Below are 27364 nucleotides of genomic sequence, written 5' to 3'. Positions count from 1 at the left end.
TATATATATATATATAGTCACTTATATACGCATGACTATTAAGCCACAAATATCATTTAATGTTGAATTCTCTATATCTTGAGAGTAACTTACTCTCAAGGGAAATGACAGTGGCCTGGATTTTAGACTGACTGTAAATATAAAATGCTGACCCAATATCAGCATCTGTTGTCAAGTACTACTTCAGAGACTGGGCCAAACGATGCTGGTCCTACTTTGCCTTCAGCCTTTGCAGAAACACATCATAAGAAGTGGAGCAGCCAGAATCTGCCTTGCAAGAGTAGCATAATGTGACTTCATCCTGGGAGGACACATCAGCTTTCACCGCTCCCTTTTAGTTTTCTGTAAAAGAAAACTATTGAGATGGCTTTGTCTGTCCGTCCGCACTTTTTCTGTCCGCCCTTTGTCCGTCCGCACTTTTCTGTCCGCCTTCAGATCTTAAAAACTACTGAGGCTAGAAGGCTGCAAATTGATATGTTGATCATCCACCCTCCAGTCATACAACATATCAAATTGCAGCCTTCTAGCCTCATTAGTTTTTAATTTATTCAAGGTTAAAGTTAGCCATGATCGTGCGTCTGGAACCGCTATAGGTGCCAACAACACAGGCCACCACCAGGCCGTGGCTGAATGTTTCATGGGCCGCGGCTGAGAGTTTCATGGGCCGTGGCTGAGAGTTTGATACAGCATTACACGCTATGCAGAAAACTCGATTGCGCCGAAGGCACATCGTCGCATTTTTTACTTGTTTCTGTTGAGACAGGTAGCGACATAGCTAGAAAAACGTCTCGTGAGAATATTGTTTCTCTTTCCAAACTTATGAGAAAGTTAGAAAAGTTTCATTCGTCTCTTGATCACTGTTATTGGTATGGGACGCGATGGAAAGAAAGCCCCCAGGAAGACGTGCTTTGGATATTGAAGATCCGCATGAAATGAACAGAGAAGGTTTGAAATAAGTGACAAGGATGTGTCACAGTGATGCCTGAGCACTAATAGAATGATAGAAATAGCACTTATTTCTTAAGTTGTTACCATTTAACTGGATGAATTTACATCTGTGTATGGAGTGTGAGGAGTAACTACAAAATCAGCCGTAATGTACTAGCAGCTAGTAGCGTCCGCCTATTAATAAAAAGTATATTCATGTCAGTTTGGTGTCCGTGTGTGAACTTTCAAAAGAGACATTATTTTATGCACATGTCCGAATCTGTCCTTGAGGTGGCATGCACATAATCCTGACGATTTTGGAAGAAAAAAATGCAACCAAACAAATGCATATTAGTTTGAAATGTATCATGTACCTGATATGAAAAAGCCCCCGGTAAGGGGTAGTGCTGCCAGTGCACCTCGCGCGGTGCACTGTAGGCATTACTTGAGGTTCTTTGCCGCCTCCCTTCGCCCCATAGCTGCAACCCGTCATTCCTTTTACTGCTCCTCCATTCATATTCTTTCTTCCATTTTACTTTCCACCCTCTTGTAACAGTTGTTTCCTAGTGTAACTGCGAGGTCTTCCTCCTGTTACACCTTTTAAACCTCTTATTCTCAATTTTCTTTTCAACGCTGAATGACCTTATAGGTCCCAGTGCTTGGCCTTTGGTCTAAATTGTATAAAATTGTATAAAGAAAATGTCAAAGCCATTTTTATTATTTTAATCAAATTGCTAGTTTGTACGCCCCTCGTTCACCACCTAAAAATGGAAACTGTGACCCACTGCCATTCGGACTAGACCCCAGTGAGATTTCTCTCGAATTTCTGCAACTTTTTTTCCTTTTAATTACCGGCGTTAACCGTTACTCAACGCTTGGCAGTGATCCAATCTCTGGACTGGCAGGAATATATAAAACCCCATTGCAGAGCTGTCATGGAAGGAAAATAAGGGCCGGTTTAAAATGACCCAGTCCGGAAACCGTTATGAGAAATTTATTAATTTGGAGCCCGCTAGAATCCGCATTTTGGTTTCGTTTTCACAGTAGCCGGTAGGATTCTCTCTCTCTCTCTCTCTCTCTCTCTCTCTCTCTCTCTCTCTCTCAATTTGATTTTTTTGAGAACCACTGAACCAAATAAAAACAAAATTCATAGGTATGAACCTTGCAAGGTCTTTTCCAAGTGCTATTAATAAGGTGCAAATTGGTCCTCACAAAATTTAATCCAGGTGAACAATACAGGCTCCATTTTAACATATATATCTTGATAACATTCTCTCTCTCTCTCTCTCTCTCAAGAACACGTGCTTTGTAACTAAGGATGACAGGTGCATGTGTTTTGAAACAAAGCCATCTTGACGTCATAGCTTGAAATAAAAGAAATTCTTTTTTGTTTTGTTTTATTTATATAAGCCCAAATGACCCTGACTTCAGATTGATAGGTAGTATTAAAGAGATGGACTGACAGATATAGGAGATATAGAGAGATCAATAAAATGTTATGAGCACAGAGATAGATGACAGTTTTATAGAAGGCTAGAAACTTTTTTTAATGGTTTATGTAAACCGGTGAATCGTTAGTCTTAGGGAAGTGGTTATTATTAAGGTAGATAAATAGGCAAGTGAATGGGTATCTATACAAAGTGATTGATAGCATAAAGGGTTATATAGAAAGACATTGATAACTGAGATAAATAATATGCCATACATGAAAGACTGGTTCATTACTGATATGTATTATTATTATTATTATTATTATTATTATTATTATTATTATTATTATTATTATTATTATTATTATTATTATTCTTATTCAGAGGATGAAACCTGTTCGTATGGAACAGGCCTTCAGGGGTTAATGACTTGAAATTCAGGGCTTCCAAAGAGTATGATGTTCATAAGCTGAAGTGTAACATGTCCATCTTTCTCATTACTGTACAGTGACAGTAGGAGACAGATAGTAGGATAAAGAAGTATACGGCCATAGATAACATTACAAAACCATTTGGCAAACCACTACCATCACATCCCTGAAATTAAAACACGAATTTCCTGTGGGCCCATCTCCCTCTGATATTTTTTCCTCCCCTACGGCACAGCTAATCATTGTGATATGAGGAGAGTCCACAGAATGTCAACAAATTAAGTAGAATGGCCTCCTTTTTCGGGGGAAGGGGGAGGAACTTTGTCTCTGTAGAACGATGCCCCTCGGGGTATTTGTTACCTTTCTGGCGGACAAACAAGGCAGCGAATAGTCATTCACGTTCACTGAATCTCTCTCTCTCTCTCTCTCTCTCTCTCTCTCTCTCTCTCTCTCTCTCTCTCTCTCTCTCTCGTTTGACTTCCTGAGCAAAAATTATCGTGTGTCTGTTGACCTTAGGAGTTGATTATGTAACTGACGGTCAGTCGATAGTGTTGGATCTCTGTCTACGTGGAGACGATGGCATAAGGCTAGGAACCTCGTCCTTATTTAAAGGGACTGCAAGTTATTTGACTGTGTCGTCTTTGCTCCTTGTGAATGAATCATTAGCCAGGCTTTCGTCTAAAGGAGACGGCTGTGTATTAGTAAACGGCAATATTGTTCAAAATAATTTGTAATTAGTAAACAAATAAACATTATTTTTTTACTGGGCTTTTCCGAAGCAAAATTTTGATTTAACGCTCAATATTTTCTTTAAGACTTAAGGCGTAGCTACTGAACAGAAAAGTAGCCCATGCCCAGTGAAAATAACAGTTAGAAAAGGGAGACAGTTTAGACATATGGGAACACAAAAGCAATAAGAGATTTAAGGTTGTTTCATGGGCTCTTGGTATGGGACCAACTTCAGATGTGACGCAGCAGTTGCCGAAATAGTAGCTGTAGAATAAAGGAAGCAAGGCCATCTGGCGGCTAAGTTAGAGTTCGGAGAAGTAGAAATTCCTAAGTGTCATACTGTTAGAACGTTTTCGATTTGATTCTGATCTTGAAATGGCTTTATTTATTCATATTTGCTGTCTGTATCAACCTGCTCTAAGACGTCTTTTATGCATTATTGGATTTTATTTTATGTTTCTGTTTGGTTTTACAATGTAGGGTCTGCGGTGTATCATACTTTAAGTGGGCACAGTTATTAGTAGTGGATTTTCTTTTGAATGCAATTTTTTTTCCTGCAAATGTGCAAATGAATGGACCTGACTTTACCTGTACAAAACTAATTTCATTTATATGTTTTTATCAAATGAACGCAGCCAAAAAGTCGACAGTCTCCCCTCAGTTTGTAATATGCAAGTTCATGTAAGTATGTCTCATGAACCCAACATAATTTACCAAATGAACGCAACCAACAATTCGAGAATTTACTGTATATCTTTGATATGTAAACAACGAAAAGGCGCTTTTAAGAGTTCATTCATCAGTAGCTTATCCTTTTTTGATGTTATACCTGGCCGATAGTTTGATCACAAAACAGGGACATTTTAGTGGATAGGAAACGTCTGTAATCATCCAACGATATCAAAGAACCCTGCTTTGATGTCGCAGCTGAAAAGGCGTCGGTGACTTCAATGACGACAGGAACACGTCCTTATCGGAAGGCTGGGATCGATGATGGCGGTGTCATCTCGGCTACTGCCTCCTCCTTCGATGACATCGCCACCACGACCAGTAGCAACAACATGGCCAACACCAGCAGTAACAACAACATCGCTACAACAACCAGTAACAATATCTCCAGCAGTAACAACAACATTGCCACAACCAGCAATAACCGCCAATAAGAACACCACCACCAGCAGTAACAACAACATCGCCAACACCAGCATTAACAACAACATGGCCACCACCAGCAGTAACAACAACATGGCCACCACCACCAGCAGTAACAACAACATGGCCACCACCAGCATTAGCAACAGCATCGCCAACACCAGCAGTAACAATAACATCGCCACCACCAGCATTAGCAACAACACTGCCAACACCAGACGTAACAACAACATTGCCAACAGCAGCATTAACAACAACACGGCCACCACCAGCAGTAAAAACATCGGCATCAGCACCAATAACAACAGCACAGTCAACACCAGCAATAATAACATCAATAACATCACCATCACTATCGCAGCAGTAACAACTACATCGCCATCACCAATAGCAACAACATCGCCAATACCAGCAGTAACAGCATAGCAACCACCAGCATTAACAACATCGCTACCACCAACAGTAACAACATCGCCACCACCACTAATAATAACAACAACATCGTCAACGCCAGCAATAGCAACATTGCCATCACTATTGCAGCAGCAACAACAACATCGCCACCACCAATAACAATAACATCGCCACCACTACCACCACCAATAACAGTAACATCGCCACCACCACCACCAATAGCAACAACTTACCTATCACCACGACCAGCCCCCCACCATCACCATCATTAACAACCTTATGGTCATCACGACCACCAACCGTAACATCACCACCATCATTAGCAACATCATCACCACCACTACCACCACCAGTGACAACAACATCGCCACCACCACCACCACCACCATTAACAACACCATCGTCATCACCGTCAAAAATATCCTAGCTTCCATCAGTAAAAACTGCATCACCACCTATTTCCACAATCCTCAACACCTTCATTTCATTTCCATCCTTTCAAACCTTTCTGCTCTAAATTTCCGTTTCAGCGCTGAATGACCTCATGGGTCCCAGTGCTTGGCCTCTGGCCTAAATTCTATGTTCTGTTCTGATCGCCAGCGTTCGAAACAACTGTAGAACAACAACGAAAATACAGGTCGCGGCATAAACGCAATTGAATAAGTTGAGGTATTAAGACAATAACAGGATTAATGAATGACCTTGAAGAAATCAAGATTTATGGAGACTGTCGTCGCGATTAAGAAAATATCTTAAAGATACTATCTTCGTAATATCTAAGGCTGTCGGCTTCCCTAGAAAGGTTTGATTCAAAGTTTTCATTTTTTACCATAAATTAAAATGGTGTCAGACATTCCATTTATTTTATTTAGATCGTATTTATTGCAGTTACAACGAACCAGAGCTTTAAATAGCCATTGGGATAATTGATATTACCCATTTAGGAAGTGTTGTGTTGGGAGATATGTTTCACAGTAAAAATTAATTACAAAGGTTTAAATGAAGTTTGATAAAACTGCTGAGATGTGGTGATATGTCAGAAGCGAAATTAAAGTGGTATACTTTCACTGAAGTGAATTTAAGTTGAGGTAAAATGAATTTAGATGTAATGGATAAGATGTAGCGATTTGCGGGAAGTGAAAGTAAGGTGCAAGAGTGAGATTTATATTTTGAAGTAATTCGGAAGTGGAAAAAGGGAAAATATGAGGGGATATGATTAGCTGAATTCACACACATACACTTATATACATACTTACGTATGTATGTATGTATATATATGATATAGTATATAAATATATGAATATATATATATATATATATATATATATATATATATATATATATATATATATATATATATATATATATATATGTATATACATATATATATTTAATGTCCGCATCATTTTATATATGTATATATACAGTATATATATATATATATATATATATATATATATATATATATATATATATATATACATATATATGTATGTATGTATGTATGTATGTATATATATATATATGATACGAACATTAAAAGTAAATTTTGAGAATGCAGAATAGGTAGTAATGAGACTAAAGGTATATAATCGAAAAGAAGGTTGTGGACTAAATGTTCAGCATAAAATTGAAGTTTGACGAGCAAAGAAAAGAGACGTGGAAGTGGAAAAATAATAAGTGGAAGGTAAAATACCGCAAGAGGGTAGAATATAAGTAGTGAAAAGGTATGTTAAAAAAACAATAAAAAAGAACATGGCTAAAATGACATTATAAAGTACAAGATCAAAACGATCGAAAGCAAATACAAAATCCGCGTGATTTTCTTTAATCAGTGTGCTTTTTATTAACAGCAAGTGTCAAAAGAAAGTCAAATGAAAGGCGGAAACTACCAGAGAAAGCTATTAAATCCGAGATTCGTTAGGTCTTCAAGTGACCGAGTTTTTAAAGCTTTGTTGACGAAGACTCCCACGCGTCGCGTTTGTTGCCTCCCACTCGCTGTTGGATTTAGTCAACGTTAAAATGATGAAAACAGTTGCCTTTGTCTATTTTAGGAGTGTGAATGTCCTCATGCAAATATAAACTAATATATGTATTTATATACATATATTTGATATATATATGTACTGTATATATATACTGTATATATATAAATGTATGTATATGTATATATAGAAATAATCAACACACAATCACGCGTGGAACAGAAATAAATTTCTGACTCACATCAGGATCGAACCCAGGTCTGGTTCCAACTTCTTTTATGACTTGTATGGCTGAGCGGCAGCGGCTTTGCCTTTCAATTGAAAGACTTGGGTTCGATCCTGATGTGAGTCAGAAATTTATATATATATATATTTATATATACAGTATGTATGTATATATATATATATATATATATATATATATATATATATATATATATATATATATATATATATATATATATATATATTTATTTATTTCAGTGGCATTATTTACAGGGGCTGTCTTCTTATTTAGGCTTTTAATCAGTCTATACTTCTTTTTTCATTTCAGACTGATTCAGATTAAATGAGGAGATAGTCTTTGCAAATAATGCCATTGAATTCAAAAGAAATTGTATGAGAGAAAATATGCCCAAACAGTATGTGTGTGTATATGTACAGTATATGTATATATATATATATATATATATATATATATATATATATATATATATATATATATATATATATATATATATATATGTAATATAGTCAACTTTGGTATGTTGGGAGGAATTGTTGAGCCAACTCTACATTACTGAAGTGTAGTGTGGATATTGCATACAAATGAAACAGTTGAAATGAAAGATTTTTATAGAATATTGAAGTAGGAATCGAAAGAGTTAAGAAATATGAAGCTGCGCAGACGTGGTAAAAATGCTAGCATAGTTGAATCAGGATATTTTGAAGTGGTTTTGTCATGTGGAAAGAGCAGAAGACGGTGGGTAGGTAAAGAGGGTATATAATTCTGAAATTTTAGGAGAGAAAAGGGTAGGAAGATGTTTGCGCTCAATCTGAAATAGGTGACTTTGGGAAGAAAAAATAATTATAATTCTTTTTTCGGTGTCACTTAAACGGAGATATTTCCAATTCTGAAAGTATCTAGTCAGTACATTTACGCTTTGTGATCTGTTTAAGTGATTGTATTCTCTCTCTCTCTCTCTCTCTCTCTCTCTCTCTCTCTGATGCTAATTTGGGAAACAGAGAAACCTTTTGCCGATAGGCTCCACAAATTTTTTTTCCCGAGTCTTTAACCTTTCGGGAGTCAATATTAGTAACTGGAGCTTAATTTTTGACGCTCGATTTAGGCATTCCGATTCTCTCTCTCTCTCTCTCTCTCTCTCTCTCTCTCTCTCTCTCTCTCTCTCTCTCACCTATTTGTAGCTACGGAGGTAATCGTATAAATGTACATATTTTTATTTATGTTAACTGATACTTACACACACACACACACACATATATAAATATATATATATATATATATATATATATATATATATATATATATATATATATATATATGTATATATGTCGGTTAACGTATATACAGAAAAATGCACATACTTTCTATATACGAAAACCGACAAAAGCGAGTATATATAATATATATATATGTTATATATAATATAAATACATACATAGGCTACATACATGCAAACACATATACAAAAACACACACACCCATATATATATATATATATATATATATATATATATATATTTATATATATATACATATATATATATAAAATATATATATATATATATATATATATATATATATATATATATATATATATATATACATATACATATACACACACGTGTGCGTCCATGCGTGCACGCGTTGCTATGCGTGTTTAATCATTCGCTGGACCGGGCATCAGTTAATTGAAATCCCTCACTTTCAATCTCGCTATTATGCGCACATCGGGCGACACTGAAGCCGCGGACGAGGTCACGAGGGTCGGGCCGAATTGTAGTGCTTCGTCATGGCACTAATTAGCGGAGGCGATCAGTGACGTCCCGTGATTAATTGCGCTTATTAGATTGACATGTATGTTGTTGCGGTGATTGATGGCCATTGCCTCCGTTGTCGCTTTATTGTCTTTAGTTTTTTTCGTTTTGTTATTTTTCGTTATTGCCGGTGTTGCTGAGGTGATGTTGTTGGTATGCTATAGGATAAATAGTAGTATGGTATTATTAATATTACTTTTGGTGATGTTAGAACTGCATAGTGTGGCATTATTGTTGCCACGCTTAGAAAGTTAATAATAATAATAATAATAATAATAATAATAATAATAATAATAATAATAATGGAGAAACAAATCCGCAATTATGTATGGGTATATATATATATATATATATATATATATATATATATATATATATATATATATATATATATATATATATATATACAGTATATACACTCATACATAACTGGATTTGTTTCTCCATTTCAAGACTCATGCTACTGTGAGTACTTTTAATAATGACAGTAATAATAATAATGATAAAATAATTATAATAATAATAACAATTACAAAATGCTCATAGTAGTATGCGTCTGGAAATGGAGAAACAAATCCAGTTATGTATGGGTACAGATATATTCAAAAGTAAATCTGTCCAGAGAGCTTTCTGGAATCCGTTAAAGTCCCCTTTTTAATCTCAATCGGATCGAACAGATTCCCGAAAGCTCTCTGTATAGATTTGTTTTCAGATCTGTTTGTACCCATACATAACTGTGGGTTTTTATTTCCAGTAATAATAATAATAATAATAATAATAATAATAATAATAATAATAATAATAATATTATTATTATTATTATTATTATTATTATTATTATTATTATTATTATTATTATTATTATTATTATTATTTTATAAATGCTTTGTTTGTAGTCTCAGCTCTCGCTTTCTCTCAGTAATGACATCCTGAATTTTGTATTAATTGTATTAATGCTGAGTCCGCAAACCCGTTTGCTTTAATCGCTGCAAAATCACCATGAATATATTTTAATGCCTTCATTTTGTGGAAGTATTTTTTATGTCATTTGTATTAATCTTAGGAAATGTTTATCTTTGTAGTCATATTGCTCTTTTTTTTTTTTATGCTGCTGTGATTAAATTGGTTTTCAAAATTCTCATTATGACATCGGAAAATGGGAATGGGTGTTCTGTACTGTAAATTTCTGAATTGTGTCTCGTATCATTAAGATTTTTCATAATTCTGGAATTTTAGTGTTTCATTGGTTGGGAGTTTGTGGTAAGGGTTTAGTGGCACTAACATTTTATATATATATATATATATATATATATATATATATATATATATATATATATATATATATATATATATATATATATATATATATAATGTGTGTATGTATATTTGTATGCTCGGATAAAAGTTCCGTTACATAGGAATGTAGACAAATAGAGTAATAAAACTATTTATATTGTAGTTTGCGCTTGCAAATTAGCAAACTTTTAACAATATCTTTTTCTCGCAGGTACGTTGCATTGAACATTCCCTTGTTGGAACTACAGGCTGTCTGTATCGCACTCCTTGGGTAGGCCCAGATATTAACCTTTAACGAGGTTAATAATTTTTTTTTTGTTCATGGATATATGACTTGTATTGATTAAAAGCCAGCTGTTCCTTATGTTTATGCTAAGCAAGCAAATGGTATGGGTGTGAAAGGTAGAAGTAGAAGTAGGCAGAGAATTAGGTGGAGTGACGTCTTAATTCAAGAAATTCAGGCTGTCAAGTCAGGCACTGGAGAACCTTCTGTCATTTAATGCCGAAGACAGTGAAAAGAGTTGGAGTTGGAGCGGCTGGACAGCAAGATAAAGATCCAGAAAATGAATGAAATGAAGTACCAGGATCTAAAGGTGGAATTGGGAGAAAGGACAGAAATGACAGTTAGAGAGGTTGAACAGCAAGAGTGAAGAAAGGAATCGGGGATTTAGGCCAAGTAAATGGCTGGAAAGGGGATGCAGCAAGGGGCCGGAGGGACGCTGCCAACGCCCTTTAGCATTGCCTACTGGCCAGGTCTTAGGGAGACAGAAAATCTTTGGGCGTAGAACACCCAGATACCCAAGGGAAGGAAAATTTACGAAAAAATTTGTTTTTATTTATATTATTGTCGTTATCATTATTTCATCCCCAAGAAGAGGAAAAATCCACAGTTCGGTCAAGTAAATACCTCTTAATGCATTATTGTTTTGCCAAATAAGATTTCAAATGTTTGATGTTTCTTAAAGGCTAAAACATGAAACATTGCCTTTAGCAAAAAAAAAAAAAAAAAAAAATTAAAAATTGAGATTCTCGTTATGTCCACGTGCATAAATGACCGTGTCACCGAATCATTCATTTCGCAGCGTTCTGACATATCACTATGAAAGGAGCTCTTCGTTCTATTGACATCATATTGCCAATTAAAACTCGCCCGTTCTGAAAGGTAATCACCTTTAGCTTTCATTGCTCATCAAAGAATGCGCCTTAATGGAAGTCTTATGAAGAGAATTAATGCGAAAGTATATTAGTATTTCACTTTGCGAGACAATGTGAGATCAGTAAAATTCTTAATTTCAGTTATGGGTGATTTGGAACGTTTATTGCTGCATATTATCTTGTCGTTACATAGGAATGGGTTGGGTTCGGCGGGCTATAGCGAAAAATATCTGTAGGTAATTTAAGAGGGAATGAAAATGGTTAGTGGTGGCTTATTGTAGGGAGGAGGCCGTTGGTGTTTTTGACCTAACATTCTTTCTTGCACAAATACAATGCTCAAAATTAAAAGCTAAATAACCACGAAAGAATGTTTTTTATATGTACGTACATTTTTCGTACCTTTCTTGTCAAGTTTTAAGTTGCTCTTATGAGGCGTCGTCGTTTTAGATAGGTTTTTGTGATAGTTTGTTTTCTAAGACTGAGTGATACAAGTTTGCTTCGTTCTTTTATTTTTCCATGGCAAGTTGATTTTTTCCCAGTGAGAAATACATGACAATAATACAGCATTTGTCAAGGTCTGGAATATATTTTCTAGGCCTTGGTAATTGCATTAGTATTCAGTGTATTCACGCGAAAGGTATCATATTTTAAGAAACATAAAGTATTGTGATGAAAAGGAAAAACTTTGACGCATAAGTACACACACATTATATATATATATGTATGTTTTTGTGTATATCATGTATGTATGTATGTATAAACTTACGGAGCTCCTGAAGGTTGTGAGGGTTATCCAAATGTTCATTCAAAATTGATCATTTCGACCTTATGTCACTGAATAATTTGTTGGATAAACACGATCCTTCATATTGATGTTCATTATGATTTAATCGCTTCTGCTAATGAATTATTCAAGGCGCTGATTATGTTGGAATTTCTAGCTATGCATAATTATGTCTTTATTAGTTGTTACCCAAATTAAAGTTCGATTAATGCAGAGCTTTTCCGACGTTTTTTGATGACTTACGTTTTATAGGAAGCAGTTATTCTAAATTTATTGGTTAATGTTTCAGCTGAGAAGAAGACATCATTTTAACGCTTCGCCATGGTTAAAGTTTAGCTGGTAGCAGATATTCCACATTTTTTTAGTTTTTTAGTAAACTAAGAAGTTAGACTTCCAATGATTTTTGGATTGTAATATTTGCAAGGAACGGTCACTTATGTTTCAATACACTCATAAAGTAGACTACAGAGTTAATCTGATGCTGCCTTTCCGTACACACTCAAGGTTCTGTTACTGCTGCATTTTGTAGATCCACAAAAGTAAGGTTGATCGAACCATTTCTTTGTAACCAACAGAGTAAATCTATTGGTGACGGCCTTTGTAGTCATCCAGAATTATGGTGTTTGTTGCCACTGTTTAATAATGCTTTTTTGTAGACCTACAAAATGAATATAGCAATGATTTTTAGACTTAAGAAACGAAGTATTTAAAGCCACTGCCTCGTAATACTCGCTTTTGTAGACTTTTTTAAAAAAGAAAATGTATCTAACGTTACTTTTTGCAGAGCAACAAAATTAAGGAGCCTCAAGCCAGTAACTAGTAGGCTAAACTTTTCGTAGACCGGCCACGTAAATCTGAATAATCCCTTTGTAGACTTACAAAATGGAGGTGCTTAGGTTTAATACCTAAAAGTTTTGTAGACAGCTTGGCAAATCAGATTTAATCCTTTTGTAGACTTGCATAATAGTTATGTAGACAGATAAGTAGATCAAATCTAAGCCTTCTTTAGACTTATAGAATTAGGTGTTTCCAGCATAGACTTCCTAATCATTCTGTAGACCTTCAAAATAAATCTAACCAACTATAACCTTTTGTAGGCATAGAGAACTAAGGTATTTAATTAAGAGCCAAAGCTTCCTAAATAATGAGTAGGCTATATTTAGCATTTGAGCTATGACCTGGGAGAAGGAAAGAATCTCTCTCTCTCTCTCTCTCTCTCTCTCTCTCTCTCTCTCTCTCTCTCTCTGAAAAAGAAGCGACGCGTAGCAATTTCATGGAGTGTTGCTTGACTTCTCGCTTTTTTAATTAGGGACGTTTAATGTTTACGCTCCCTGATTAGGAATTGTACTTTCCGCCGGCGCTCTCTGGCTAGTAGGGATCTCCCTAGTGTGGTGGTGCTGGTGGTGGGGGTGGGAGGGGGGAGAAAGGGAGCGAGATAGGAAGAGGATGCTGGGGTTGGTGGGGATGGTGATAGTGAGACCCGTTGGGAAATGGTGGAAGTTACTGGTATTACAGCAGTGGAGGGATTTGTATGGAACTCTCAGCTGTCAGTGGTGGCCTGTCCTATATCGTTGCCAGAAGCACGATTATGGCTAACTTTAACCTTAAAAAAAATAAAAACTACTGAGGCTAGAGGGCTGCAATTTGTTATGTCCTATATCGTTGCCAGAGGCACGATTATGGTTAACTTTAACCTTAGAAAAAATAAAAACTACTGAGGCTAGAGAGCTGCAATTTGGTACGTTTGATGATTGGAGGGTGGATGATCAACATAACAATTTGCAGCCCCCTAGCCTCAGTATTTTTTATGATCTGAGGACGGACAAGAAAGTGCGGACGGACAGACAAAACCGACACAATAGTTTTTTCAGAAAACTAAAAGGGTCGAGAAGGTAAGAATTTAGTGGAGGGAATGAGTGGGAGGAAGGAATTAGAATTTTGATACAATCAATGAGATTTGTTGCAGAAAGAGGATTTAGTTTTGAAGTAAAGGGATTAATTGGAGATGTGCGTTTGGGATATATTGAGATTGTTTATTGTTTTTAATAAACATTACTATTTTTCAAAACTATGCTGAAATGATTTAATTAATTCAAGTATTTCGATGGGAGGGAGGGAAAACCGTGTGGAAGGTTTGGTATTAATTTTGTTTAGAAAGAAATTCCTTAGTTTAATAAAAAAAAAGTGATTTAATTAAATGAGAATTAAAGGGATTTATTTGAAAGGGTGGAAACTACTGTAGGAAGGGGAGGGGGGATTTGGATGAATTGATGGATTGAACGAGAGGTAGGGACTCTTGGGGAGATTTTATAAGGACACAATTTTGCAAGAAAACTACAGCGAGATAAGTATTTATTAGATGCGTTAGATTTTAACTGATCGTTTATTCGGTGTTAAAAACTAACTTTCAATTTGAAAAGGGAATAAGTAATTATCAAAAGAATTAGTTGGGAAATAGGATAATTTCTTGGAAGAAGGGATTATTGTGGAAGAAGCATTATTCTGACAGAAGTAAGACACTGCCGAAAAAGTAACGGAAGCATCATGTAGGAGTAGCGGGTTAGTAAGGAGCCGGGGCTATTAATATGGAAATAGAAGACAGCGGGACATCCATAAACATCTACTGTAGGTAGATAATAGGAAGTTAGAAGGATGAGAGAAGAAATAAGGATTTAGCTTGAGAGTCCTGCAGCTGCGGGTGATTTGTAAGGTATTATGGGGGTTACTGGAGGAATAAGGATATATTTGGGAATAAGGGGACTCTCTGTGGGTAAGGTAGTACCGAGGGAGAAGGGCTGGATATTAGCATGTAATGAACTGCAAGAATGAAGAGTTATTTGCAGAACAGAAGGGCAGAATTGCCAGGAGCTGGTATTTGAAGTGGCAGGTATGGTAAATAAGAAAATTGAAGGGGGAGAGAGAGAGAGAGAGAGAGATTTTCAGAAATTCCTAAGGTGAGGATATTCCTTTATTATTGTGTGTGCCGGTATGTGGAAATTAGAGAGGGTTTTCAATCATTGTTCAAGATCTACTTCTGTACAGTAATTTAGCTTGGTGTCTGTATTTCGCAGGGGAGAGAGAGAGAGAGAGAGAGAGAGAGAGAGAGAGAGAGAGAGAGAGAGAGAGAGAGAGAGAGAGAGGGAGGAACTCCTAATTCGTGTATCTTGGTAGTACTTCTGTCATACTGATATTAATGAGAGAGAGAGAGAGAGAGGAACTTGTTATTCTTGTACCATGGTTGCGCTTCTGTCATCTACTGATATTAAAGAGAGAGAGAGAGAGAGAGAGAGAGAGAGAGAGAGAGAGAGAGAGAGAGAGAGAGAACCAAATGCTGTCAATGAAAAAAAAAAATTACAAGAAGAATGAAAAAAATTACTTGTGGTGTCGACGGAGGCGTAAGAAAGAAATGATGTTGGTGAGTAAGAAATGATCGTCGTAAGTAAGCAACGATCCTCTGGTGTTGGAGAAACGATCCTCAGGGGTTGGCGACTTTACAAAGGCTTCCACCATGACAGCAGCGAAAGCTTCGAGTTAATTAATGTTTGACCCGGCCCTCCCGCCAGAGGAAGACCTCTCCCGACCTCCTTCGACCCCTCCCGACCTCTCCCGGCCTCCTCCCTCCTCCGACCTCCTCCGACCTCCGAAGCGGCGTCTAAATGATAAATAAATATATATAAAAAATCCTGAAGGTTTCCCCTTTGAGATTCTGGATGGGTTGCGTTGAGTCATCGTTAATAAGGTTTGGGGTTTAGCAGTGGAGCCATGGCAGCCACGGTTCTGGGGTTTCTGTTGAGGTTTTTCGGGTGAATGGGGGTTGGTGAGGTGGCATAAGTTGGGGTTGATTAAAAAAACATATATATCCAGTACATATATATATATATATATATATATATATATATATATATATATATATATATATATATATATATATATATTGAGTTTTTTTGGGGTGAATGGAGGTTGAAGAGGTGGAACAAATTTTGAGTGGTTTTTAAAAATTTTTTTGTTTATCTTTTTTATTTATATATTTTTGTATTGGAGTCACGATGTTAATGTATGAGATTGCATTGACGTTCTGAGGTTTAGGGATTTAATCGCTGAACCGTATTTATGGGGTTTGATGTAATGTGAGGGGTTAGGGAATAGAGATTTAAGGGGTTGAAGTCTGCGGTTGATGAGGGTTTTTCGTGAATGTGGAGATTAGAGTCGTTAAGGGGAATTGTAATTTAAGATTTCATTCAGTAGTTTTAGAGGTTTGGATTTAATGGTGAAGCCAAGTTTTGGGGATTTTGCTGAGGTTATAGGGTTTGAATAGAGGTTTAAGATGGGGGTTGAATAGAGGTTTAAGAGGGTGAAAGATGGTTTTCTTAACGAGGTGAATTAAGATACGAGACACGGGTTTCGGAATTCATCAAAAGAACATGGAAAGTTTAGGCGAATATTTTATCATTTTTTCTTCTCCTTGGCAGTTTACTTTTTCCTCGTTCCCTCGCCTCTACCTCCCCTCCTCCCTCCTCCCCTCCCTCTCCCTCCCCTCTATCTTCTCTACCCCCTCATTAGGGATTAATATTTCATGGCCTAGAGGAGAAGAAAGTTGTTAACTTTCTTGTTGGTGGTTTCGCAAAGGGTTTTGATCGAATTATGCCTCTCTCTCTCTCTCTCTCTCTCTCTCTCTCTCTCTCTCTCTCTCTCTCTCTCTCTCTCTCTCTTGCCACCCCTTTGTGAGAAATTGTCCCTCTTAGCTAGTGAAACTCAGGGTCATAAAATACGAAGTATTCTTACCCCTCTTGTCTCTGTTGGTTGGTCCGAGTCCATACGCCCACATTAGGCCTCTTTACCCTATCACCGCTCTACCATACTGATGGACTGCTTAGGGCGAGGGCCCGTGATGGCACAAAGCCAGCTTAACGTAAATCAACCAGCCCCCACCACCAATCTCTCTCTCTCTCTCTCTCTCTCTCTCTCTCTCTCTCTCTCTCTCTCTCTCTCTCTCTCAGTTTATGAAGTTCAGCTAATGGGGCCTTTTGTACTCTGAATATACTGATGAAGAGACGCTAATTATCCTTCATTAAAAGGAAAGGAATTATGAGTAGAAAATTAAAGACTGAAAAATGATTACAGGAACTGTCTTCAAACTTCGCTACGAAGAGCATGATATTTTTTATAGATTAAATCTCAGCGAGCGATGGATACGCCTATGCTTATGTGTGTATATTTAGTGCGTAAAGAATGCTCTCTCTCTCTCTCTCTCTCTCTCTCTCTCTCTCTCTCTCTCTCTCTCTCTCAAACCCTTGGAAGACTTTCGCGTAACTTTTATGGATTACTTTCTTAAAGTAACTCTTAATTAATAAAGGAAAGGTTTAACTTTAGTTAGTTGGCTATTCTCTCTCTCTCTCTCTCAAAAAAAAAAAAAAAAAAAATATATATATATATATATATATATATATATATATATATATATATATATATATATATATATATATATATATATATATATATATATATATATATATATATATATATATATATATATTCTGACCTGTGGCTACTATTGGATGATGCGTTTTTATTATTCTTACAGGAAAAATTATATATATTTCGTCTTCGGGTATAAAAGACTAGGGATATGTTACATTTGCTAATACTGTATATTATATAAACATTTGACGTTGATTTAAGATTCCCTTATATCGCGCATTACTCTGCGAGGATAATTATGCATCAGTATTATCGTTAACATTAGTAATTCATCATGACAATTAGAAGATATATAAAATAATTATGCTGTTAGGTATCCGTATTATTCATAGAAGAAGCATCTTAAAAGAGTAACACCCATTTGGCTGGTTCTATGAGCAGCAGCAGTTCTGTGTCAAATGGAATAGCGTCTTGTCCTACAACTTCGGCTTCCCCAAAGGGCTTCGTCAAGGTGGCAGTCTATCACCGCATCTCTTTAATACTGACGCGCATGCGCCAGGAGTCAAGCTGAACTCACTGCCAATCGGTTGCACTGTCAACTTAATAACAATAAATAGCCTCTACTACGGTGATGAGGTTTCAATTTTCCCATCAGTGCAAGGTCTCCTCCATCATCTAATCGATACCTGCCGTAGGTGTGCAGACGAAACTGACAGCATTTACAACGAAAACCAAGACTCAGTGCATGTCGTTGCTCCCTAGTTCGCTGAGACACTTTGACTGACGAGCCACAAATACTCCTCGGGAATCACCTTCTGGCATTCGTATACAAATTTCCGTACGTTTGCATATTATCACGAAGGACCTACGGCAAAACATCTCACATCGCAGAGGGACAAAGCTAAAATTATTATTATTATTATTATTATTATTATTATTATTATTATTATTATTATTATTATTATTATTAATCAGAAGACGAACCCTATTCATATTGAACAAGCCAACAGGGGTCATTGGCTTGAAATTCAAACTTCCAAAGAATATGCTGTTCATTTGAGAAACGTAACAAAAGATAAAAGGAAACAGAAAGAAGAGATCAGTTATTAGAAAAGAAAAAATGAAATTAATAAATAAATTAATACATGAGAAGTAAATTGTTAAAATACAGAGGGCTCCAAAGCTGCAGAGAAAGACAAGCGGCAGGAAAAAGTGAAAAATGGATAAATTTGAAGGGATAGAAAATAAAGCCTATTCACCTGAAATTCAGGACACGTCAGCAGAGAGCAGGAAAGAATTTGCTCCTCGCTTAAATATTTGGAGATCAGACAATTCCACACCTGCAATAAACAAACTATCCCACATTTTAATTATCGCCAAGGTAAAACTCTTTGGAGGGATTGTTGCCTTCTCTCACCTTGAAACCAGACTTCTGCGATTCTGATTCTGTTGCTGAAGTGTCCACGGATGCTCCATTTTGGGCGAATTCCCCTTATACGGTGCAACGTAGGCATTACCTAAGATTCTTTGCAGCGTCCCATAGGTCCCTATAGCTGCAACCCCTTCCGTCCTTTTACTGTACCTACGTTCATATTCTCTTTCTTTCATCTTACTTTTCACCCTCTCTAAACAGTTGATTCATTGGGCAACTGCGAGGTTTTCCTCCTGTACACCTTGCAGACCTTTTCACCGTCAGTTTCCTTGTCAGAGCTGAATGGCCTGATAGGTCCCAGCTCTTGGCCTTTGGCGTAAATTCTATACTCTGTTCTATTCTTTTGGACGGATTTTACTCGACAGACCATGAGATATATTTGCTGTTTTTCATGATGACACCCAGATGCTGTCAGAAAACCGCCCAGGCAATTTAGAAATCAACGCCTGACTAAAAATAGCACAGCCCGGTAATTCAAAATATCTTGAGAGTGAAACAAGAAGACTTAAATTATGAGAAGGACCAGAAAACAAGGATTCTGTATCAAAATTAATGGGCTTTTTGTTTCGTTTTTCCTCCAACACTTTCTGTAGGCAATGGCATCATCTATGCCACTATTATTATTATTATTATTATTATTATTATTATTATTATTATTATTATTATTATTATTATTATTTCCGCCTAATTATTTATCTTCTTTGAAGGTCGGCGACTGTTAAACATGCCTTTGTTCAGTTGTGTAAGATTCTGTTGTATTTTTCATTACTGCTTTATATTGTTTCTCATATTATTTTTTTACTTCTCTTCCTGTGCTGTTATTTGTCCCTTGAGCTTTTAATTGCCGCCATTATTATTATTATTAATATGATGATGACGGCGATGATGATGATGATGATTATTATTATTATTATTGAATTGAATTGACAAAGCTTCTTTGAGTGTAGCTGTTGAATCATTTTCTTGTATCTAATTGTATTTTGTAATGCCTGTCTTACTACCGTGTTCGTACAGCTGAAATAATTATATTAGTTGTTTTTGCTGCAATACGAGGATTTGGAAGAATTTTTGTGGTGGTAGAAACCTAGACTTGTTAAATGTGCCAAGTCAAGAACCATTATGTGAGAGAGGAAGAGAAAGGCATTGTTTCAGTTTCTTAATGGAGACTCAAAAAATGAATAAATTGATGGAGAGAGAGAGAGAGAGAGAGAGAGAGAGAGAGAGAGAGAGAGAGAGAGAGAGAGAGAGGTGCTCTGTAGGTTTTCTCTTTTAATTATTTCTTTATTTTTAATTTTTTGTTTATTGTTAAAGACAGTCTGCCTCATAATCTGTCTAGATTAAATGATTTAATAAGCAAATTAGAGAATTTCAAGACAGTTTTGTTACTTTAGAGAGAAAGTTAAAAAAAGTGCTTGATGGTATATGTAACTAAAGCACTGCAAGTCAATGTTAAGGACAAGAGGTAATGGAATATTTTTTTAATCCGTCCACTGCCAAGAGAAGAATGAACATGATAACTTCAGATACTTCAATTCCAGGCTACACGGGACACATGCCAGCATTTCTTTGGTGAGTCTCCAAGAAGCCTTTAGAAAGTAGTAGACAATAAAAGAGTGTAAATGTTCTGCTTACCTCGGGTGTGCTTTAAGTCATGAACGAAGGAAGCAAACCCATTAACTGTCGCCAAGTGGTTTATGGGAATGACTAGGCTATTTCGGGCCGTAATGAGTCGAGTGAGGGTAAAAAAAGTCAGTGTATATTTTGTGACTATTAACGGCAAGTATTCAGTTTCTCTCTCTCTCTCTCTCTCTCTCTCTCTTAGTAAATTATCCTACAAAATTGGATTATAATTCAGTTCTTAAACAAACAGGTATTCATAGTACAACCTGCCCCCTCTCTCTCTCTCTCTCTCTCTCTCTCTCTCTCTCTCTCTCTCTCTCTCTCTTAGTAAATTCTCAAAACTGGACAAAATTCATATACAAAACTGGATTGTAATTCAGTTCTTAAACAAATAGGTATTCATATACAATGTGCCTTTATAATTCAGTTCCAGGTATTCTCTCTCTCTCTCTCTCTCTCTCTCTCTCTCTCTCTCTCTCTCTCTCTCTGTTACAAAAGATGTAGTAAATTAACCTACAAAAAATTGGATTATAATTCAGTTCTTAAACAAACAGTTATTCATAGCCCTGTTAACAACCCTCAGCCTTGCCCTCTCTCTCTCTTATCTCTCTCTCTCTCTCTCTCTGTTAAAAATGATGTTCAGCCTTTAAATTTTCCATACCCAAGGATGATGGATTCCCTTCTGTAAACAAATACCTTTTGCTTCTGGATAAAAGCAAAGTCTCTAAAATGTTCCATGTAAAGTCTTCCATTAGATAGAAGAATACTCTTATAGCCCTGTTAACTCAACCCTCAGGCAGTTGACGACCTTTTGATACATTATTATCCTAAAATGTGGCTCACAAAGCTTAGTGAAGAATGATTTTGTCTCTTCCTGCTAAGTAATAATTATGTAATAATATGGGGGATCGGGTATGTTCACTGGAATACGTAGGCGTTCGTATGTCTGTGTATAAATGAAGGAGTTTTTATATGTATGATTGTCATAAGGAATGTGTATGTATATTTACACGTCTTTTCTTCATTAGCGTGAATTCATTGTGTATATGTCAAGGAGTATATATGAATATACGGGGTAGGAGAGTATGTATATATATATATATATATATATATATATATATATATATATATATATATATATATATATATATAAACATTAAACATTAAGCTACAAATGCTCCTAATATCCAACTCGCACTACTTCGGGAATGTGGTAAAACTGTATAAATGGCTACGCGTTCCAAAGTACCAGTCGGCTGTCATGGTAGGGTTGGATTGATGCCGACGATAAGAACAAATTCCCGCCCTCGACGGGTATATGTACTGTAGAGTCGGTGTTAACTTATATTTCTCTTGACAGCCTAATGGTCAGGAACAGTGGCTCTCAACCAGGAGGAAATTCACGCCCCCCACTAGGGGCGAATTTCAGAATTTCAGGGGTGGGGAAATTGTGACCAAGGATTTTTAGTATTATATGCATATTAAGTGGAATTCACCTTTTGAGGTAGACAGTGACACTCTGACGTATGTTGAAAGGGTGCTTGGGCCAAAAAAAAGTTGAGAACCACTGGTCTAGAACGTCGACTGGAGGTCGTTGGTGGGTACTGTCGGGTGTTCGAGTCACTTAGGTTCCAAATCATTTATCAATTATGATTCCCCTTTGGCGATATTCCCGAAGTAAAGCGAATTGGATATTAAACGACCTTTGTAGCTTAATGTTTGTGTATAAATTGTCATGGTGATCTGATAAAAACTCATATATATATATAAATATATAAATTTATATATATATATATATATATATATATATATATATATATATATATATATATATATATATATATATATACCATATATGTGTGTGTGTGTGTGTATACCCACTTGTAAGATTTTACGTGCACTCATCTATAATTATATATTTGGTGTGTACAATATGTAGATAAGAACTGGCAAGATTGATGATTACGTAAATATGTTCTTGTGTGTGCATATGCCTGTATGCACAAGAATGTACTCGTTTGTATGTATGTGCGTTTGTGGGCTTGTTGATTTTCTTTGATATATGTTGATTTGTGTTGATTTATATCCTCTTCTAGTATATTAGGCAGTAAGAAAAGGAGTCCCAGTACCTTTACTAATGATAAAATAGATAAATGAGACCAGAAGGTAGTATAATTAGGCTCCATGATTCGTTACTGCCTCTGTGTCCCCTTGCTGCACTTTCTTGTTTTGTTTTGATGATGGCCCTCATTCTAAGTTATTTCTCTCACCGCGATTCTCTCTCTAGACAAGATTTCTCAGTAGCTATTTCCCCATTGATATTAATTCTTCACCATATTAAAAGGTTTAGTTATTAGCCATAGAAAATTTTATAATTGCATAGGTGATCCTGAAAACTCCAGTTTCATTTTTTCTGAAAATACTAAGTCTGGGAGCAAAATCTTCCAGATGGAGTTTTCGGAAGAATTACTATTTTTACCTTAGTTTTAATTTTTTTTTTATAATAAAGCTATTGGACAAGTGGAAATCTCCCGAGCCAGGGAACATTAGAACTCAGTTCTAGGTAGATAGTGTAAACAGCTAATTAAGTGGATTTTGTTATAATTGGATTTATATATATATATATATGTATATAATATTTTTTTTTTTGGAAGGGGGCCCACTAATCGGAGTACTGCAATGACAGATAGCACTTTGGAACTGCCGTTCCCCAACTATGGTCCACTGAGCGTGGAGTTTATTAATAACAGTCGAATTAATTCGTATTTGTAAATCAGTATGTCCCAATTAAGCCATTTTAGTGTCAGAGCACTCGTCTTCTTTTAGACAATCCCGGAGAGGGTGGGGTGTGCTGCCAATGAACCTAATGCAGTGCACTGTAGGCATTATTCAAGGTTCTTTGCAGCGTCCCTTCGACCCCTAGCTGCAACCCCTTTCGTTCCCTTTACTGTACTTCCTTTCATATTTTCTTTCTTCCATCTTACTTTCCACCCTCTCCTAACAGTTGATTCATAGTGCAGCTGCGAGGTTTTCCTCCTGTTACACCTCATAAACCTTTTACTGTCAATTTCCGTTCCAGCGCCGAATGAACTCGCAGATCCCAGTGCTTGGCCTTTGGCCTAAATTCTGTATTCAGTTCAGTTCTTTTAGACAAGACTGATATGATTATAAGGAGGTTCTCATTTAATCAATTTGCTCTTGCAGATTATAACCTAGTCAGGAGGCGTCTTTTGCCGTTCACTTATTGACTTCTCTCTTGAGGCAATTGACTATTTATGAGGTTTAGTTTCCAAAGTCTTTTGCACCCACTTTGCTCTCTCTCTCTCTCTCTCTCTCTCTCTCTCTCTCTCTCTCTCTCTCTCTCTCTCTCTCTGGGGACTGGATTTCGCTTATTTTCGACCAGTTCATTAGGCTGCAAGTGACATGAAATCATTAAGTAGTTAACGAGTTTGGAGAGAGAGAGAGAGAGAGAGAGAGAGAGAGAGAGAGAGAGAGAGAGAGAGAGAGAGAGAGAGAGAGAGAGAGAATTATTCACTGAGGCATGATATGCAGTATGTTTAGTATTCGTATGTATTGTGGTGATTCTTTCCTGTCCCTTACTTTTCTAATACTATCTGAAATTTTACGTTGGAAGTGTGAAGCGGTAATTTTGTACTGTGTAATTATTTGAAGCGGTGATTTTATACTGTGTAATTATTTGAAGCGGTTATTTTATACTCTGTAATTATTTGAAGCGGTGATTTTATACTGTATAATTATTTGAAGCGGTAATTTTATACTGTGCAATTGTTTGAAGCGTAATTTTATCATGTGTAATTATTTGAAGCTGTAATTTTATGTGTAATTATTTGAAGCGGTAATTTTATACTCTGTAATTAAGTTAAGTGGAAATTTTATACTCCAGATATTTAAAGCTGTAATTTTATACTGTGCAATTATTTGAAGTGGAAATTTTGTGCTGAGGAATTATTTGAAGCGGTAATTTTATACTGTGTAATTATTTGAAGCGGTAATTTTGTACTGTGTAATTAATGTTAAGTCTTTGTACTCTTCCAATTGGCATAATATAACTGGTTTTTACGTCTTATAAAGGGTACCTTGTATAGCCATAGGACCTTTTTTTCATTGCCTTTAAAGGTGTTTGACCTTTATTGGCTATCTTTAAAGGGGTTGACCTGTGACGGTCACTTTTAAAGGAGTTTGACTTATTCATGACTTTGAAGTGGGTTCGGTCGTTATCCAGTTTCAGATGTATTTTAGTTTTATAAATTTTTTGTCACATATTTTACTTATAAAATGTTGAATTTTAGTCATTTAAAAATGGCTGACATTTACATTAATATATAAAGGGGTTTCTGAGAGAGAGAGAGAGAGAGAGAGAGAGAGAGAGAGAGAGAGAGAGAGAGAGAGAGAGAGAGAGAGAAGAGAAAAGAATTTTGAATTTACCCAGAAAAAGACGAGGAAGGTTCATTACTTGAAGCATCGTCAACTGAGGAACCTCATTACCAAATCACATGATAGGGTCGTTGGCTAATGAACTGCCTTTCCCCACCCTTATCTCCTCCCTCCTCCTACCCCTCCCCCTTCCCCCTTCACCTTCTCTTTCTTCACCTCCTCCCATGAATGTTGTCTCCCCTCACGGTTTGCGTGAAATTCAATAGGCGCCTTTATGATAAGGATGCAAAAGGGCGGAATTTTCATGGTCTTTTCATGATACGATTCATTGTAGCTGTGTAGGTTGCTGGTAGGTGTAAGTGTTTTAATGTATTATTTTAGTGAGTTTTTAGTATTTTTTATTTATGTTTTACTTATATTGATCCCTGTAACATTAAATCTAGTGTGTGTGTGTTTTAATGTGCTTTGGTACAGTAGGTTTTTTCTAGTGTGTTTTGAATGTGGTAAGGTTTCTGTGTGAGTTTGAGTGATACACCTTTTTAGTTTTTATTATTTGGTTTTTTCTTATTTACAGATAATTTATTATGTATTGGTATTTTTCTGACGCCAGTGTTTAAGTAGACAAATTTCTTTCATTTCCCTTACTGATTTGGGACATGGGTGTGGTGTGTGTGTGTTTGTGTGTGTGTGTGTGTGCGTTTGTGTGGATGTAAGCTTCTCAGCACGCCGAGATGAAAGTCCATTCACCTTGAAGTTGCCTGATGAACCATGAGTGTCCAAGGCGACGAGTTCGTCTCTGTAAGGACTTCCAATCATTTCGTAATGATTCAAATGTCATACTACTACTCTTCAGTTCGTCTCATTAGATAATGCTTATGACTGGGAAACTTCCGTTCTGAATTCTTGACGTTTATGAATGGTAGAAGCTATGAATCTGAATCTTGGAGATCGGGGTCAAGAGGTACTTCTCTCTCTCTCTCTCTCTCTTCTCTCTCTCTCTCTCTCTCTCTCTCTCTCTCTCTCCAGTAAATCTGAATAGTGTAGAAATCTCAGCGTCAGCAGTGTGCTGGATAGAAGGAGCCACTGGGGAATTTCTGTCTTTGAGAGAGAGAGAGAGAGAGAGAGAGAGAGAGAGAGAGAGAGAGAGAGAGAGAGAGAAATCTTAAGATTTAACCAAAATCTTAAGATTTTATATATATATATATATATATATATATATATATATATATGATGTATATTTATATATGTATATATATGTTTATATGTACACATATATATATATATATATATATATATATATATATATATATATATATATATATAGAGAGAGAGAGAGAGAGAGAGAGAGAGAGAGAGAGAGATCAGGACATAACCAAAGTCTTAAGATTTTTAGAGAGAGAGAAAGAGAGGAATGGTTATTCAAGATGATTAGAGGAATTTGCAAGTATAAGGTAATTAAAGAGAGGCCTGTTAATCAAGTCCTTCGCACTGAAGCTGTTATCCCTAGCGGTGTGTCCTGACTATTTTTGTTTATTTTTTTATTGTCACTTTGTATCTGTAAATGTCTTTTTTACGTGATACCCTTTTGATATTTTCTTCGTGAAAGAATTAAGAACGGATCGATTGATTAACCCTTCCTGTCAGTTAACCATTATTGTCATAGATACCCTTGAAATACCTGACTAACTGTCAGTCATTTGAAGGAAGAGAAGGGAATATTACGATATAAATTCCTGTCAAAATATTCTTTAAATCAACACATACTCTATGACCAGTTCCCTATCGAGGAACTAGAGTCGAGGAAATATAGATATTTTCTTTATCTGCCCAACCTGTTTAATTATCAGTCTTCAGTCATACTCATCTTACCTTTGCAACTCCTCCTGTACTCTTTAAGGGATTTCAGTGAAACTAGGTACAAAGGCAGACGCGTTTGAAGGAGTGTCGTCTGTCTGTTCCGTATCAGACCTTCGGTGTTTACATTTTTACATTTTTGCTCTGTTATTCTTACCTTGTCATCGCATTTCCTCTGACAATCCTGAAGGGATTTCAGTCGAACTTCCTGCAAGTGTAGATCATCATGCCTAGGTGTGAATGAAGGGAGGCTTCCCATCCGGTCCTTCTGACTGTTTTTTTTT

At 36.2% G+C, this 27364-nt stretch overlaps 2 protein-coding genes across 4 annotated transcripts in view; both read left to right on the top strand.

Annotated features, from left to right (window-relative positions):
- Positions 1-27364, top strand: part of CngA (Cyclic nucleotide-gated ion channel subunit A) — a 726729-nt gene that overhangs the window by 170126 nt on the left and 529239 nt on the right. The gene's annotated exons all lie outside the window — the stretch shown is intronic.
- Positions 4511-5510, top strand: LOC136852697 (anaphase-promoting complex subunit cdh1-like). Its single transcript, XM_067127610.1, has 2 exons — positions 4511-5094; positions 5213-5510. The coding sequence occupies exons 1-2, from the start codon at positions 4511-4513 to the stop codon at positions 5508-5510; spliced, it is 882 nt and encodes a 293-aa protein (XP_066983711.1).

The sequence above is a fragment of the Macrobrachium rosenbergii genome, chromosome 26 (assembly GCF_040412425.1).
Source record: "Macrobrachium rosenbergii isolate ZJJX-2024 chromosome 26, ASM4041242v1, whole genome shotgun sequence".
NCBI lineage: Eukaryota > Metazoa > Arthropoda > Malacostraca > Decapoda > Palaemonidae > Macrobrachium > Macrobrachium rosenbergii.
Note: the sequence above shows the minus strand (reverse complement) of the source record. Positions and strands in the feature narration are given on the sequence as shown.